The sequence below is a fragment of the Meles meles genome, chromosome 1 (assembly GCF_922984935.1).
Source record: "Meles meles chromosome 1, mMelMel3.1 paternal haplotype, whole genome shotgun sequence".
Lineage (NCBI taxonomy): Eukaryota > Metazoa > Chordata > Mammalia > Carnivora > Mustelidae > Meles > Meles meles.
The window spans coordinates 157927268-157944793 of record NC_060066.1 but is presented as its reverse complement, the minus strand read 5'-3'; the positions used below and the strand labels follow the sequence as shown (position 1 = coordinate 157944793).

At 42.0% G+C, this 17526-nt stretch overlaps 1 protein-coding gene across 3 annotated transcripts in view; it reads right to left on the bottom strand.

The window, feature by feature from the left end:
* PTGER3 (prostaglandin E receptor 3) overlaps window positions 1–17313 on the bottom strand; it is a 204618-nt gene extending 187305 nt beyond the window's left edge. For all 3 annotated transcript variants that reach the window (XM_046015765.1, XM_046015749.1, XM_046015757.1), the window contains exon 1: window positions 16290–17313. In XM_046015765.1, the coding sequence (XP_045871721.1) occupies window positions 16290–17183 (894 nt within the window). In that variant the 5' untranslated portion in view covers window positions 17184–17313. The remainder of the gene's footprint in view (window positions 1–16289) is intronic.
* Window positions 17314–17526: the final 213 nt, after the last annotated feature.

Here is a 17526-nt window from a genome sequence, read left to right as displayed (position 1 = left end):
GCTCAACACCATTTGCAAACTCTGGACCTTAAAGCAAGTTGCTTCCCCCATCAAGTGAATTAGTAAAGTAAAATAAAATAAAGAGATAGATATCATATACCTTGAAGAATTTATGAGAAGATTAAATCCATGTAATATATGTAAAACTTTAAGGGCCAGGATTTATACATCGATTTTCTGATTCCAAATCTAGTATCTTTTTCACTTCATTACAACTTCATTTTTTCCATTTGTCCCATAATCACTTATTGAGTGGTTGCTATGGGCCAGGAAAATTTATAAATTAGTAAGGCAAAGTCTCTGTTTTAAGCACTTTAGTGTGAACAGTGAATAAGACAAATAAATAAATATTAACAAGAAGGAGGCCGTACAATTTGGTTATTTATCACATAGGCTATAAAACCAGACAAAACGGGATTTTAAAGTCAGCTCTGCTTTTTGTTGGCCATGTGTTCCGGGACAGTTACTTAACATCTCGAAACTGCTTTCCTCCTCTGAAAAACGAGATAGCCATATCCTTTCAGAGTGTTGTTGACAGAATGTAATGAGATGATGTCTGTGAAATGCTTAGTACTGTGCCTCCTATAAAGTAAGCATTTGTCTACTGTGGACAATCGTCTTCATTGCCATAATAAATATTATGACAATTGTAAATACAACTGTGCATAATGAAGTGATCAAGGTATACACAGACACTATGGAGTAGAGGGTAAGGCATTGAAATCTGTCTCCAGGATCAGGGAAGTTTTGCCCCCTAAAATAACAGATACTTCTGGAGAGTTCTGAGAGACAGAGTTTCTACTGCTGAGTGGGAAATTGTGTGAATCATCCTAGGAACTGCAGATTGACCTTGATGACTGAAGTTAAGGATGCTGGGGGTGGGGATAGAAAATGAATAGTAGGTGAGACCAAACTCAGGATCCTAAGGATTAAACTAAGGAATCTGAAGCCTTTTCATCTGGGAGAGAGGATGCTGGATAGTACTATGCCTGAATTCCCTGTGAGAGAGTCCCTGTGAGCACACTGAAGTTCGTTTGCTAGGACTCTTTCTCTTCTCCACAATTATAAGGAAAAAAAGATGAAAGCAGGTTTGCAAGACTCCCAATTGCACTATATCATGCTGGAAGTTTTAAAACTGTCAAAACAAATTTTCTGAGTTTGACTGTAGTCAAACACTTTCCCACTAAGCAAAGAGAACTCAATAAACAGTTTTATTTGTTTTATAAATAGTTCGGTGAAAAGAATAATATTTGTGAATTGTACTAGCTGGAAAATGTTTGCCTAGTAAAACTATCACTGCATGTGAGTGTTCTAAGCCTGAAAATACAGACCACTGGATGAAATTGATGTTGCACCTTTACAGAGACTCCTCCTATGTTGTAGGTATTGTGGTGAATGGAACCTTTGGAGAGTCTATTGTAGGACAAGTGAAAATTCTCACCTTCTACAGGGATTTGCACAGTATTTTCCAAAAACCCAAGTTGCTAAGAAGGCCAATCAATTAACGGATCAATGAGATTCTGCAGGAAATCGTTAATCCCTGTGATTATCTGACCCAGCCAACTTGTGTTATTTTTTTTTTTACTGTTCTCATTCAATCTGTTCTTTTTTGTGCAATTTCAATGAAGTATAAGGACAGTGTTTTAGTAAACCAATAAAAGTAGAGACAACCAATATGAAACAAAATATTATAGCACAAAAAGCCTCATTTCTACCAATTTCTAGGGGTATAAGTGGGGAAAATTGTATAATCCTTGGAATCTTAGAATGTGCAACCGAAAAACAGGGAGGAAGAACACCACACTGATAAACTGTTGCAAAGATTAAATATAATATCTTAACAGTAATTCTCAAGTACTGGCAAGTAGCAAGCGTTCAGGAACTATGTCTTTTTGTTTTGTGCATCTCTCCAGCTTCTTGTCCTTCAGTCTCCTTTCCACTCCGGCTCATTAAGTGACAGGCACACACACATATGGAGGCACACACAGGGCTTAAAAGATACATTGCTACTGTCACAGTGTTTCTAAAAATGAATTTGATGGTAACAATGAATCCGTACCTGTTCTTCTTCTTAATACCTCAAGTCTGAAGAAGTTTTTCTGCATATTCTGAGAGAGAAATCCCAGCACTTAACTGCACACTATCACCTCTTACCTTGAAAACAAGATGTCGCAGGGGCCTGATTCTTCTTCTGGTGACCTCTTGAGATAGCCAGGGGGTAAAAACCCTGAGATAGCCAGGGGGTAAAGCAGTCAGGTTTGCACCTAGGACTCTGAGTTTGAGAGAGTGACACAAACAAGGGAGCTCTGGGATGATGCCTCCCAGCCATATGCAGTGAACTGTCTTGCAGCATGGCCTTGGCAGTGTGGTCTGATGCTCAGAATCCAGAATAGCCTGGGGACCCTGCCTATCTTCCAGACGTAGCCTGACAGCTTCTTATGGACTCCACGAGCCCTGGATATCCTTTTCATATATGCCCCATGTGCTTGGAGTCAGAATCTGTTCTCTGTGATCAAGAATCAAGTTTAGGGAAGAGACTAGAACTCTGAAGTCAGAAGATATTTCCGGGCTTCCTGAACCTGATCTATAGCATAATTTAATTAGAAATAGATGCTACAGGGTGCCTGGGTGGCTCAGTGGGTTAAGCCGCTGCCTTCAGCTCAGGTCATGATCTCAGGGTCCTGGGATCGAGTCCCACGTCGGGTTCCCTGCTCAGCAGAGAGCCTGCTTCCCTTCCTCTCTCTCTGCCTGCCTCTCTTGTGATATCTTTCTGTCAAATAAATAAATAAAATCTTAAAAAAAAAAAGAAATAGATGCTACAGGGGAAAAAATTCAAAATGTACCCTAATGGCTTTTATAGAACAAAAGCTAACATTTAGAAATTTACTTCTGGATCCAGGCAAATCTTCAGTCTATTCTTGGAGGAAATTACTACCATTAATAAATTCAAAATCTGCCACCCAGCATGTTCACTGTTAGCACATCTACTGATTTATAAAGAGAAAGTTGCAAGATTAACATCAAACCCAGACTACAACTCACCCTTTATGGCAACATCAAAAAAGAACTGTTTTCTTCACTGGTCATCTCACGACAGTGTTAACAGAGCGTGAGCTTTCAGAGTCTCGCATGGCCACCTCTGTTCCATTGTAAACCTCATATTACCCTCTTACCTCACTTCTGGACAATTCTCTGAGCCTAAATCTTGAATTGTGGCCTAACAAAATTTACATTAGTCTTTGAAGATGAAGCAGGGTCCTGAGATTTTATGTCATGTGTAACTGTTTCTTGTATTTGCAAAACAAAAACATTATAATAAAGACAAAAGAAAATGTTGAAACAGTGCTTTGTGATGACATAATCACTGAAATATTGTATTGCTAAGAAAGCAAAATGAAAACCCCACAGGCAGACTGTAAATATAAACCCATTAACCAAAAGCTTAAAAAAAAAAAAAAAAAAACATAGGACTTGGCCAATGAGCTGCAAAGCTATGCCTTAAATTGATTCCTTAGAAGAGCCTGAATTGGGGATTCTGATACATGGCAAGAAACCAAGGATACGGAAGGAGCCAGTCCTGGCTTTAGTCTTCCAGAGGGCCACTGCCAACCTTGACACTCCTGCAATTTATGTGAATCAAGCAATGTTCTCCCTGTCTCTCTCTCTCTCTCTCTCCTTTAAAGCTTAGCTTGGTCTTCTTCTGGGGATCATGATTCTTATGACATCCTATTATTTCATAAGCAAACTTACTTACTTCTCTTTCTCTGGGTGAGTACCCTGATGTATGCCTCGTGGGGTGGGGTGGGGGAGCAACCATTAGATAGAACTTAATCCTGACTCTGCCCATTATTAACTGTGTAAGCTTGCAGCAGTCATTTCCTTATTAAGGAGCCAAAGAGAAAGAAAGCCTTTTGTGGACAGAGCCACCTTACTACCAGAGGCCCAGAGAGGAAGAGAGGACCCTATTTCTTGTTAGAGTCAATGGGCACGGATTAAAAACATTTCAAAATGTCTTATAAAATCTATCCTCAAATCCCTTCGTGTGAATACATCCAGTTCTCCAGCTGTCATCCTCTCTCACCTGGATAATTTCAGTACCTTCTCTCTGGTCTCCCTATCCCTACTCTTGCCTTTCTGCAATCCAAGGTCTTCTAAAAACATAAATCCAATAATGTCACACCCATTATTCAATCCTTCTAGTGTTCTCTTGAAATAACATCAAAATTCCTCAGTATGGCCTGATCTAATCTGGCCCCAGCATGGTCTCTTGACCTCAATTTATAGCACTCCACTCCTTCCTTCTCACTTCCCTTCAGCCACACGAGCCTACTCTGTCTCCCTCGAACACACCAGGTGAGGTCTTTGCTGTTCCCACTGCCTAGAATGTCCTTCCTATAGATCATCCATACCTGGTTCTTTCCTTCATTCAGGTCTCAGCTAGAATGCTATCTCTCAGAGGCATTGTTCTCTGACAATCTACAGAAATTCCCTAGGCTTCCTCTATCACATCAAGCTGCTTTGTTTTCTTAGCAGTGTTTAGCACAATCTGACTTCTAATATACCTATGGATTGACTTTCTTCTTCTGCTAGAATACCTGTTCCTTGAGAGCAGGACACTAGTTAATGTCATTACTATAGTTTCAGCATCTAGTACTGTGCCTGGTAGATAGTAAATACTCAACAATCACTGAAAGCGTGAATGGATAAATGAATTCTAAATGGTCCTCAGACTTGATCCTATGTTCAAAATTGACAATGGAAAATAATACTTTTTTTTTTTTTAAGTCACTACCTCAAGTCTTTCTAGGCAGTCACACAGCAGACAACACATTCCTTGCATTTCTCGAGGAAAAGGGCACACCATCCTTCTGATGGCTTATAACATGGAGCCTGGCACACAACTTATATTCAATAGAATATAACTTAAATGATACAGCATAGCTTCTGTCCCTGACATCGTCAAGGTAACTTCATGTTATTTTGCCGTTCATAAATTTAGTGGAACTCTTTGCTACCTAATACAGAAGCATCATATAACTTTAAAAAATTGGGAGGGAGACAAACCATAAATGACTCTTAATCTCACAAAACAAACTGGGGGTTGCTGGGGGGAGGTGGGATTGGGGGAGGGGGAGCGGGCTATGGACATTGGGGAGGGGAGGCGAACCATAAGAGACTATGGACTCTGAAAAACAACCTGAGGGTTTTGAAGGGTCAGGGGTGGGAGGTTGGGGGAACAGGTGGTGGGTGATGGGGAGGGCACGTTTTGCATGGAGCACTGGGTGTTGTGCAAAAAGAATGAATAGTGTTACGCTGAAAAAATAAATAAAAAGGGAAAAAAAAATTGTCTCTAAGTAGTTCTTATAAACCAAGGGCTAGCTTTATCAACACTTCAATTCAAGCAACATAAGGGAATTGAAAATTTTATAATAAAAAGAATAACTCAAGATGAATTGAGCTATCTGAATCACCATGGCTTGGAGAAAAGAGCCTGTCCTTTGACTCCCAGGTTGGCCACTTAACTAACTCTGTTATCTTAAATGAATACCTCCCAATCTCTTTCAGTTTTCATTTCTTCATTGTCTGTAAATGGAGCCAGTAATGTCTACCCCTTGGGGTAACTGTAAGAAATTAAAACAAACAACTGTTCATAAGACAGAGCCCAGCATAGTACTTGACTCTAAGAGAATTCTTTGCACTCCATGAAAAGCAACAAATTTCCTAGAGGTAAAAGTGCTCAAAGCTTAAACAATCTCACCAAGAATATTTTAGAAAGATATCAAACATAAGATGAGTTGTTTTCCTAATGACCTTGATAAGCCAAGAGATTTTATAATGTGAACCCTCTTATTTTATAAATATGGAACAGGAGGGTAGAAAAACAATATAACTTGCCCAAGATGAAATACAAAATTCTATTTCTAATCTTCAAGGCAATCTACTAATACTCTTCTCTCTCCCTCATCCTTCAATCCCTGTTTGACTCATAACATTGCTCAACATTCTCAAACATGTCAACAAAAACAGATTTTCCTACCATTCCTAGCACACCTGGCTCAATTTTTTCCTTTGTGCATCTGCACAGACTCCTCCTCCACCCCACCAATTCTGTGCCCAACTATGCCCCTCCCTTCTTTTCAAGCAACACTTAGGGGAAAGAAATTTTGTTTACTAATGACTCTACATCTCCATCTGACCTTGGTATTTGTGGGCTATGATGCCCTGCCTCTCTAACTCAGGCAGCAACAACAGAGGGATACTTCTGGATACATAAAACAGATCAATTCACTCCCTTACTCAAACCTTTTAGTTGCCTTCCATCATACTTAAGATGATAATAAAAAACCCAAAAGGTTTTTATACCTTTTATACCTTTCATACCCCCACAGGGTTCTGCTTGGTTGACCCTGCCCACCTCCTTGGCCTCACTTTGAAGGGTCTGTCCCTCTTACTCCAATATACTCCAATATATCCACTGGCCTTCTGTCCATTCCTCTGATGTTTTTGCTCCTTCCCACACTGGTGGCTCCTCACGCTGCTCTTTTGTCCTCAAATTATCATCTTTCATGATTCATCATAAGTGACTTTTTTTCAGCAGAATTCCTTAACCACCCCACACCCCAGAAAGGGATGAAGGAGTTCTCTTTGACACTCTCTTAAAGTACCTTTTTCTTGCCTTCATAGCATGCTTATTGTTTTAGTGATATATGTAAGGAATGTAGAAGCTACCCTATTTCTCTATTCAGGTGGACAGAGCAAGTCACATTGGAGCAGACCTCATAGAATAAGAAGCAATTGCTTTGGTAAATGTGGAATGAGTAGATCACATACTGGAAATTGGTGTAACAAGAAAATCCACATAACACTCCTGGTACACACCACTGATCACTTAGGAAGAGGTAAACCATCATGCTTTCTGGAAAGAAAAAGGTAGGGGGAGAGTTGACAGACTAACCTCTTCTCCCAAGATGTGAAGCTAAGAAACTTCAAGTAAAGTGACTTTGGCTACATTCAGTGGAGGGAAAAGACATGGAAAGTTTTTACAAGGAAATTCATCAGAAGGGAAAAGCAAACTTGTCAGGAAATGGTCTGAGTACAACCCAGAGACTAAGGACCCAAAAAGGCTGGTTCCACATTGTATGTGTCCTGAGGCCACCTCCCCTCTGGGCCCATAAACTGTAGCACAGTGGTTATCCTCTGGGTAATTACTGCTTAGCTTTACACCTGTATTTATGGGTGTGAATTAATTTGTTCTCTAACAATGGCACCCAAGCACAGACCTACTACAGCATGGGTAGGGACGTGCTCCAGCAGGGCCTCGGAGCAGCAGCAGACCAGCAGCACTGCCCTTCTGCCCAGAAAAAGCCCAACTGCAGCAGCAGCGCCATGTGGCAGTGAGAGCAACCACGGTAATGACCCATCAGACTGTAACATTTATTTACTGGAATGATTTTTCCTTATTGTCTGCTACCTCAGGAGATTGAAAGCTTCATGAAAGAAAATTGTAGAGCACAGATTGCACACAGCTTAACAAAAGTGTCATGCACCTGGAATATAATGTGGACAGTGCCCCCTAGAGTTATGTAACTGCTCAACACGGACAGTCCTATGAGTCAGCCGTGGTCACGTGACCACGGTACAACCAGGATGAGCAGAATAGCAGGCACACAGCAAGCCCTCAAAAAATATTTATAGAATGACTGTATAAAACAATGTGTGATATACTCGGTCCTCTTGCATACACATCTCCGCCTCTTCTGAGGAAGTCTTTGGGTGTTTCCCCTCACGCATCTAATACAGTATGTCCACAAGGGACAGTTTTATCTATTTCAAGCCACAGGAAGTCCGAGCTGAAAGGAAGGTTAGAACTGATAATGGTTTTTATTTTACTGATGAGGAAGGGAAAACCAGGAAGATAAACAGACTTCCATCAGACCATACCAGAATCCTGGTCTTCTGCTTTCTGGTGCCTTATTCCCTCACTTACTTCTCTAGTCACCTTCTTCTGTTCTGATGAAGCAGAGAGGAGAGCTCATGAGTCAGGGGGCATTTCCTCACTAAGTGCCACTCGTGCCTTAGGACTGTTGAGGCACAGGCATGCAGGTATGTGTGCTCTGCCAGACCCACGCAAGGTGGCTGGTAGCAGGACATTATCAGGGAAATTTCCTATATGAAGACCACGGTGAAACCTCCTCCCTACTGTCAGGTGAATTCCCCCACATGCTTCTTATGTTTTATAATCTCTCTTTCAGCATTTTCCACACAACAATGTATTTCTTTTTCCAAATTTCCCTGAGTCACACCAACAGAAGCATATTCTCAACCACAGAAAATAACACTCACAAAGTTTGGAAAGTAGGGGGAAAAAGATCAAATCTACTTTCAGGAATCAAATATTTTTCAGAAATATCAAAAGATTAGTGAAAAGTAGGTCTTTTAAATTACACTTGATTTTTTGGAGGGTCAATAATTGCTTAAAAGAAGTAGTCTTGGGATGCCTGGGTGGCTCAGTCAGTTAAGCGTCTGCCTTCGGCTCAAGCCTTGATCCCAGGGTTCTGGCATGGAGCCCTGCAGGGAGCCTGCTTCTCCCTTACCCTGTGTCACTTCCTCTGCTCGTACTCTCACTCACTCTCTCTCTCTCTCTCTCTCTCTGTGTTAAATAAATAAATAAAATCTTTTAAAAAGTTTTTTAAAAAGTAAGTAGGCTTACAGCTCTAACTTGACCTTCTGTTTTTGTATTTTCAAGATTTTAAAAAATAGTACTGCTATTTGTACTTCTATTACATAACTTTTACCTAAATTAGCTAATTTCCTTCTTTCTAATAGAGGTAAGGTGTGAAAAATCAAGCCTCCTCTTCTATCTCCGCCACTATTATTCATCTTTAGATTTATGGTTCTTCAAATGCCTATCTTAAAAATTGGTGCTGGTAATATTATACATTTTTAATAAGTGCCAAAATCACTCGGTGAAATGTCTTTCTTATGAATGTTGCCAAAGAGACTGTCTAGGAGGGCCACTGGATGGGAAAACCATACTCTGTGCTATTTATAGACTACAAATAACATTAATGCCTTGTCAGGACCTGGTCAAATTGTGACACAATTTACAACTCCATGATTCTCATGCTTGGCCTCATTTAAGGATTGTGTAAACAATCTTGGGCTTTGAGTCAGTGGTGGAAATTCTGTTTAGCTTCAATATTAGTGATCATCTCTGAAGAGATGAGAACAACTGAGTCACCAAACATACTCTTAAGTCTTCAGGATAATGACTAACAACAATAACGAGATGCACAATTAATTTGACTTAAACATTTGTGTGAGAACAGGTAGGAGTATACAAAAATGTCTCTGACTGGAAAAACAGGGGCACATTCTAGACCTGTGGCAGAGGTCTTCAGAGGGTGAGGCAGTGGTTATACCTCCAGGTTTAGGGAAAAGGGAGATGAGACACAGCATGTTTTAGATTTAGAGAGTTAATTAACAGACAGCCATGAAAGGGAAAGGATTTCAGAGCTGACAAAATGCAGAAGAGAGAAGGTGGCAGGGGGAGAGGGGGAGGGATGAGTTATATTACCTTGTAAAAATTTATGCACCTGAGTTCACCATTTTTCTTATTTTATTTTTTTTCTGAAAAGTTCCATTTCTGCACCGCACATTTTCTCCCCCAGTGAACTAACAACTAATCAAGCTGTGAAACATCACTTGTCTCCTTTCTTCAGTTTCTTGGTGGAAAGGTTTATCTGGACACAAGAAATCAACCTTATTATCCAGTAAAACATCATAGTAGTATTCACAATATTAAAGGGATATTCCCAATTATTTTCACAAAGATTTATGTTGATTTTCATTACAATCCTGTGGAATTGATGGGTGGGTGTTTTTATTCCTACTTTGCCAAAGAAAAGCAAATAGTTCACAAAGATAACAAGTAAATTGTCTAAAGTCACACAATTAACTGCTTATATAACTGGGACCAGATATATAACTGATTTAGGTGCTTAGATATTCAAACAATAACTATATATTGGGCATACCTTGAATGGCATGCAATTATGACTGTTCCAGGGAAAAGAACAAGACACAAGACAGATATTGTACCCGGCCTCAGGAGACCAATTAACCAAGACATCCAGCAAAGTGTGACTCAGACTATGACTGGGAAATTCAAGGTAGGTGCTATGGAACCAAATGGCCAGGGCACCCGTTTGGTCGGGTGAGGGTGAAGAAAGTCTTTTCCAATAAAGTGACTTCTAACTTGAGACCTTAGGCTATCCAGGAAGGCTGACTACTCGGCAGCTATCAGTTGACTGCAGAGTGAAGTGGCCAGAGAAAAAATGGAGAGACAAGAGTTCTGAGTAAAGAGCACAGAGAATTTCTTGCACTCCATAATTCTACTTCTGTATGTGTGTGTTGTTCTCCCCTTGCTAAAGAAGTCACTCATCCAACTGTCATTTCTGCATACAAGTGATTATAAAATATTGACATACACTTAGGGGTCGAGATAGAAGGGGAACCCCAAGAAAAATCAGGCTCCTTTGGTCATCTTCCTTAATCTATGGAAGTTGGAATTTTCTAGGGAAAAAAGGGGTGCTTGAGAGGCCATCTAATAATCCTCTAGAAGTATGGAGGGAGTTGAAATACAAACTTCCTACTTATGTCTATGGTAAGGAATTGAGGAAAATGACATGTTACAGTTGTAGACCTTTGAGACTTTAGGCATGAGTGAAATAAATGTGGAACACTGTTGTATTAGAAAAAAATATTACACAAATGTGGGGCACCTAGGTGGCTCATTCAGTTAAGTAACTGACTTGGTTTCCTCCCTTCATGATCTCACGTTCCTGAGATGGAGTCCCAAGTTGATGTCCATGCTCAGCATGGAGTTTACTTGAGATTGTCTCCCTCTGGCCCTCCCCTGCTCTCTCTCTCTGTCACTCAAGCAAATAATAAAATCTTCAGAAAAAATTACACAAATGTAAGGAGTTTAAGGGAGGACTTCCCACCCAACCTCCCTGCAATGCAAGGCCAGAACAAGAAACTGCAACGTGACGCAGAATCCCTCACTACCACCCCTCAGCACCCTAGGAGGAATCATCGTCTGTTAGAAATGTGTTCAGCACATATTCCTGAAGGTTATTCCCAGAAAACTGAACCCATGGAAACTTTCATAATTGATTTCTTGACCTTTACACCTTTTTCAAAAGAGAAAAGCCAATGAGTCACAATTGTGTTACAACTCTAGACCATCTGAATTTCTTCAAATAGAATGGCTTAAGAACTGTTTAATTCTTGGCTCTCTCTGTTATACTCAAAATAAAAAAAGTCTGTGTTCTTTAAGCCATGATTTATATCATTAATCTTCAAGTTATATTGGTTTCTAGATATATCATTTAGATAATCCACCATCACCATATGTACTCTGTCCAAAACGCTAGTGACTCAGGAGCCTGTTCTTATAAAAAAAACAATTGGCCATCCAGTCTCCTTTCTAGGTTTCCCATTCCTGTTCATTGAACTATCATTCTTCCCAGCAAGAGAACACGAGAATAACATAAATGGGAAAAATACCTTAAATGTCTAATGGTCTGACCTCCAAACTTTACAGATAAAAAGATATATAAGTTGCCCAGGGCCCACTATTACAGCTAGAATTCCTATCCTATATCTAAGCAAAAAAAAAAAAAAAAAAAAAAAAAAAAAAAAAAAGTCAACAACAAAAAAAGCTGAAAGTTAATGATAGATAGTTCTAATATTCTTGATACTTGCGTTCGTTGAATGATGTAGAAAATAGTGGCAATCTTACAGGATGCAGTTAAATGGGATAATGGATGTGAAAATATTAACTGCAGCGAAGAGGACAGATGCAGAAGAAACGCCTGTCAGTCAATCACAAAAATTGACCATTTCTGATAACTTTAGGTCTCTATTCCCTTTCCTTCTCTGACTCATCTCTTCCCACCATCTCTACTCTAAAGCCCTAACTTACTTGTAAAAGCAACTCATAACTAATCTCTCTCTTCCATTTTCCAGTCCAAATCTACCCACACACCACAGCCATATCAATCTTTGCAAACCCTCTCCCCTGTTCAGAAATTCAAAATAGAAGTTCTAAGGTTTACTGGCAAAAGAATGCTGTCCTCATCCCATGTTCATCTTAACAACCTCAGTCTGATCCCATAAACCTTTTCAAAGCATTTTCCCATGGTTCTAGTGGACGCGTTCTGTTCTGGTTTGTGGGGAACTCTCACGTGGGGAACTCTCAGCTGCAAGATCAAGCTCTGCCATCCCTCTTCTTCCCTGAAGTCTACACTGCTAAAGTCAGACGGACATTCCTCCCAGAACCAAAGGCACTAATTACATCAAATCTTGCGTTGTCCTCTAATTGTTTCACTCATAAATGTGGGGATTCTGCTTCTCTGAACAGATTATAGCTCTTCCACCAGTTTTCAATAATTCTACCTAATATCCTCTCCACAGTGCTTAAAATGTACTGTAATAAACAAAAAAAAGTAAAGAATTCTGAATAATCTCAATTCTTACAAAAACAAATTAGAGATGGGGCACCTGGGTGGCTCAGTAGGTTAAAGCCTCTGCCTTCGGCTCAGGTCATGATTCCAGGGTTCAGGGATCGACCCCCACATCGGGCTCTCCGCTCAGCAGGGAGCCTGCTTTTTCCTCTCTCTCTGCCTGCCTCTCTGCCTACTTGTGATCTCTGTCTGTCAAATAAATAAAAATTTTTAAAAAAAGATGTTTTCCCCCTATAATGCCAGTTCACAAGTGTAATGATTTTTCCTGAAGCAACATTCTAAATAAGGCAGAAATTTACAGGCAGAGAAAATTAACAATTCCATAATCCTTTTCTGTCCTATAAACAGTGTTACCTCTGTAAATAATCTACCCTATATAATTATAACACGTGGTACATTTAAGGCAAGTTTCATTTGTCAAAATATATCAGTGATTCCTTAAATTTAAAAGAAGTCACATCCACATTGTGAAATATCTTCTTGAATTGAAGCATCCCTATTTGCATTTATGGTATGGAGACTGAGCAGAATTTGGAAGCTCAAGATTAAAGGCAGAAGTTTCCATGGCTGCTTTTATCCAGTTCTAAAGTTGTAGATGAGAAACATTGGTCCTCTGCCCTCATTTTTCACAATGTTAGTTTTATATTTACTATTTTTTTAAAGATTTATGTATTTATTTGAGGAAGAGAGTGAGAGAGAGAGATAGAAAGAAGGAGCAGGGGGAGGGGCAGAGAGAGAGGGAGAAGCAGGCTCCCCGCTGAGCAGAGAGCCCAACATGGGCCTGATTTCTGGATCCCAGTATCATGATCCGACCTGAAGGCAGACCCTTAGCAGACTAAGCCACACAGGTGCCCCATATATTTACTGTTTTTAAGAGAGTGACCATGTTAGCCACATTCCACCTGTTTGGGAAGGGTCAGGTTTACACAAACACAGGATGTACTCATGACTTTTGGTGAACAACACCCTGAGGTGATTCCTTTTTCTGGAAACTTGGCTATCATGTCTAATACCTGGACTATTTGATGAATTTGGTTCATAAAAAGTAAAATAATAATAAAAAGTCAAATAGATTGCATTGCTGAGTCAACTAGTTGATTCCAATAGGATTTGATGCCGCCTAGAAACATAAAGTGACCACAAATTGTAGATCATCTATCACAACGACAACATTTCCCACTGTATTCTCAATTTCACATCTCACATTTTGTGAAGTTTCTGGAAAAAAGAAAAGTAAAAAAGTTTTGTTTCCACCATAGATAAACCTCTGTTTAAGTATTTATGTGGCAGAAACTTATTGCAGGTTGGATGTTTTCTTATAACGGTATCTATTCTCTGATAAGTTTTCCAGCAGTAACATTGAATATTACTATAGTTGTGATAGTCTTCAAAATAAGATACACTCAGGACCCATTTAAGTTAAGTGTGAATAATTAGATTAGTATTGTGCACACAACTCAACAAAAACTAATAAAGAATCTATATTTTTCTACAGTTATAAAAAGATGTAAAAAAAGATCTTTCACTTCAACATTAATACACATTAAAAATTTAATTCACTAAGTTCGTGTTTTTATTCCTACAATTCCCTAACCTGCTAAGAAAGCAGTTTTGCCAGTTTCTTTTCTTTGCAATAACTTTTTACTGCAGATCTTTCTGAAGATATTGGGAGGTTTAACTTCAATGGTGCACAAAACAGAAGAAAGAACCATCTCCTTTGATTTAAAAAATACCTACTTTGGAAACCATGAATTTCTCCTCTTTGATATGATTACATGTTAAATTTATTTCATTTTAAGTTTAATGTTTTTATAAGAAATGAATCAACAGAGTCTCTGATACAAAGTTGCAAGCCAGTTAATATCTTTTGAATGCAGAAATTAAATAGGACTAGTTCCAAATATGTCTTTCTGAACACAGTGAGTTTTACTATCCTAGCTTACAACTTTCAAATTGATCTAAATTCTTAGAGTTATCATGCCCGTGGCATTAGAATTAAAATTATGAAATAAAAACACACTACATAGTTTCTCTTCATTTGGTTAGCTGTATAGATAAGCATTTTATTTGTATGATTTAATTGCATTTCTTTTAAAATACAAAGTGTGTGATAAGAGCAAACGCAGTCTCAAATGACAATTGTGAAAATCTCAGATACTCTGTTTATCTTTAAAGTTATGTTAATTACCACATTAATAAAGTGTTTGTTTTTTAGAACTCTTTCTCCCTTCTGTTAGGGTGCCGACATACCCCCCAACCATAGAAGTAAATATGCCTAAAATTGGTGCTGGTCTTGATAAGCCATGGTGATGACATCAGCCTGAGTTCCAGCTCCTGGAATGCAGAACTGTGACCACACAGTGACTTGTGAGCAGCTAAGTCCCGACATAGCTCTCCTTGTCACCACGTGTCACTGATTTGGAGCCAAGACTTGTACTCTAAATATACTGCACCAGTTAAACACAGGTATTCTGGAATATCTGCTTGGTCAAAAGCAAGGGAGAGAGGGAGGGAAAGAGGAACTAAGGTTTTGTTTTTAAATATGAAGAATTTAAAACTAAATGCGGTACACAGCAATGTCAATATACTTAATACCACTCAATCACCCACTTAAAAATGGTAAATTTCATGTTAAGTATATTTCATCACCAGAAAGAAAAACTATTTGAGAGTGGTTGTGAAAACTGTGTCCATGGATTTCAGAAGTTTTTCACAACTGTCTAGTAACTTTCCAGGTCCAATATATAATCCGCTATAATTCTGCCACATTGACCAGGTCACTCTTTCTGCCATACCTCCTTAGTAAGCCAGGTTGCTTGGAACCTAAACAAATATCTATTCATCAGGTATTTCTAAACAACACTCACCCACAGAAATCTCTAGCTGAAACTACCACAGAGGAAAATCTGGAAAGTACCAGGTAAAGCTGGGTGCTACACAAGGAGCAAGTGTCAATAAACATCCCTTGCTCCCAGGCTGTGACCCTCTGTGAGGAGCTAGGAAGTGCAGAAACCCCCACCATCCTATCTCAGAACTGGCCCTGCTGCAGCCCTGCCTGTTTGGCACAAGGGCAAGCAAAGGCTGGTCAGAGAGTTCCCAGGCCTTAGGGTCCCACCGACTGAATGTGGGTTCAAACACTTCCTAGAGGATACAAGCACCATTCCAAAGGGCTGAGGCAGGCTGCAGCAGTGGCAAGACATGTATCTTCACTCTCCTGTTTCCAGTCAAGAGTGAGCCTGCAAGAAAAGTTAGCTCGGTTCTGCTGGGCAAGCGAACACGGCTGCCTCAGAAGCTGCAGGACGTCTGTGCCTGCCTGCTCTCCCAGGTAGGGAACTTCCAGAGACTGAAAATCATCTCAGCTTGCAAAAGATATTTGAAATAAGGAGAAAACGCACAACACCAGGCTACAGTTGTCACAGCCATTCTGCTCCCACTGCACCCGTTAGAAACCCGTATCTGTGCACATGCACTGAAATGACAGCTGGGCATCCTCCTACTTTCTCTGGTTGGAATGTAAGCAGCCCTGTGGTCTCCAGTTGTGTGTAAACAAAACCTAGAAGGATGCCTGGCACTTGAAAGGTGCTCAGCAAATATATGAGGAGCTCGACTCTGAAGCCACAGCCAAGATAGGGGGACAGAAGCCTCTCCAGTCCTCTGTGGTTGCAAACATACCCATGCAGGTGCTGCCACATCCAGGGCTTCCTTTGCCCGCCGCCACGCGCGCCCACCCTGACCTCCGCACTCGCTGGAACTACGTACCAGCAACGGCGACCAGCAGACCGACAGCACGCACATGATCCCCATGAGCTGGATGGCCGTCTCGGTGGTGATCCGGCCCCACTGGGCGCCCGACTGCGACGCCGTGGCCTTGGCCCGGCAGCGGGACACCAGGGCCTTAATGGTGGCCAGGTTACAGGCGACGGTGACGGCCAGCGCCGAGAGCCCCAGGAAGGCAAAGGTGGAGGCGAAGAAGAGGTTGCCCCAGTTGTGCGAAGCGCTAGTCCCGTTGCCTCCTCCGCCGGTGCTAATGAAGCACCATGTCCCGGGCCACTGGATGGTGTACTGGCCAACACCCAGCACGGGCAACAGGGCGAAGGCGAGCACCGCCAGCCACACGCCGAGCAGCACCGCGCGGGTGGCGCGCGTCTTCATGTGGCTCGCGTACCAGTGCGGCGCCCGGATGGCCAGCGCCCGCTCGACGGCCATGGCGCTGGCGATGAAGAGCGAGGAGAGCCCAAAGACGGTCATGGTCAGACCGAAGAAGGTGCAGAGCCTCCCCGACGGGTCGAGATGCTCCCAGCGCTGCTTGGACAGGTACACGACGATGACCACCGGGCTGGTGAGCAGTTGCCCGACCAGGTCTGTGAGCGCCAGCCAGCCGATGCACAGCAGGAACGACTTCTTGCGCTTGCTCTCCCGCCGCCGGTAGCTCCGCGACACGAGCAGCATGGCCAGCGCGTTGCCCACGAAGCCGGTGATCAACATGGTGATCGGGAAGGCTACCGACACGGAGCCGCAGTCCTCGCGGGGGTCCCGGGAACCGGTGAGGTTGCCCTGCGCCGCGGCGGAGAGCTCGGGCGCCCACATGCCCGGGTAAGAGTAGTTGAGGCGGGTACAGAAAGGGGCGCTCCCGTCGCCCCGGGTCTCCTTCATGTTGGCTTCGAGGTGAGGAGGGGACGGCGCCCGGAGAGCAGCAGCGGGAGCTGGCGGGCGGGGCGCGGGCGGCGGCGAAGGTCGGTGTCCACCCGGACTGGGGTTAGGGCTGGGCTGCCCTCCATGATGCGGGGCGTAGCCGCCGCCTCACTTCTTTCCTCTGGCGGCGGCGCCGCGCCGTCGGCTCCGGGAAGCCTGTAGCTCCGAGGCGCGTGAGGTGCGGGCCCCTTCTATAAGGCCGCGGAGGGCGGGGCGCCCGGGGGTGTGGGCATAAGTGCGCTGGGAGGAGGATGGAGAAGCAACGGTGCGCGTCTCTCCGCTGCTGCGTGACCGCGGTCCTGGC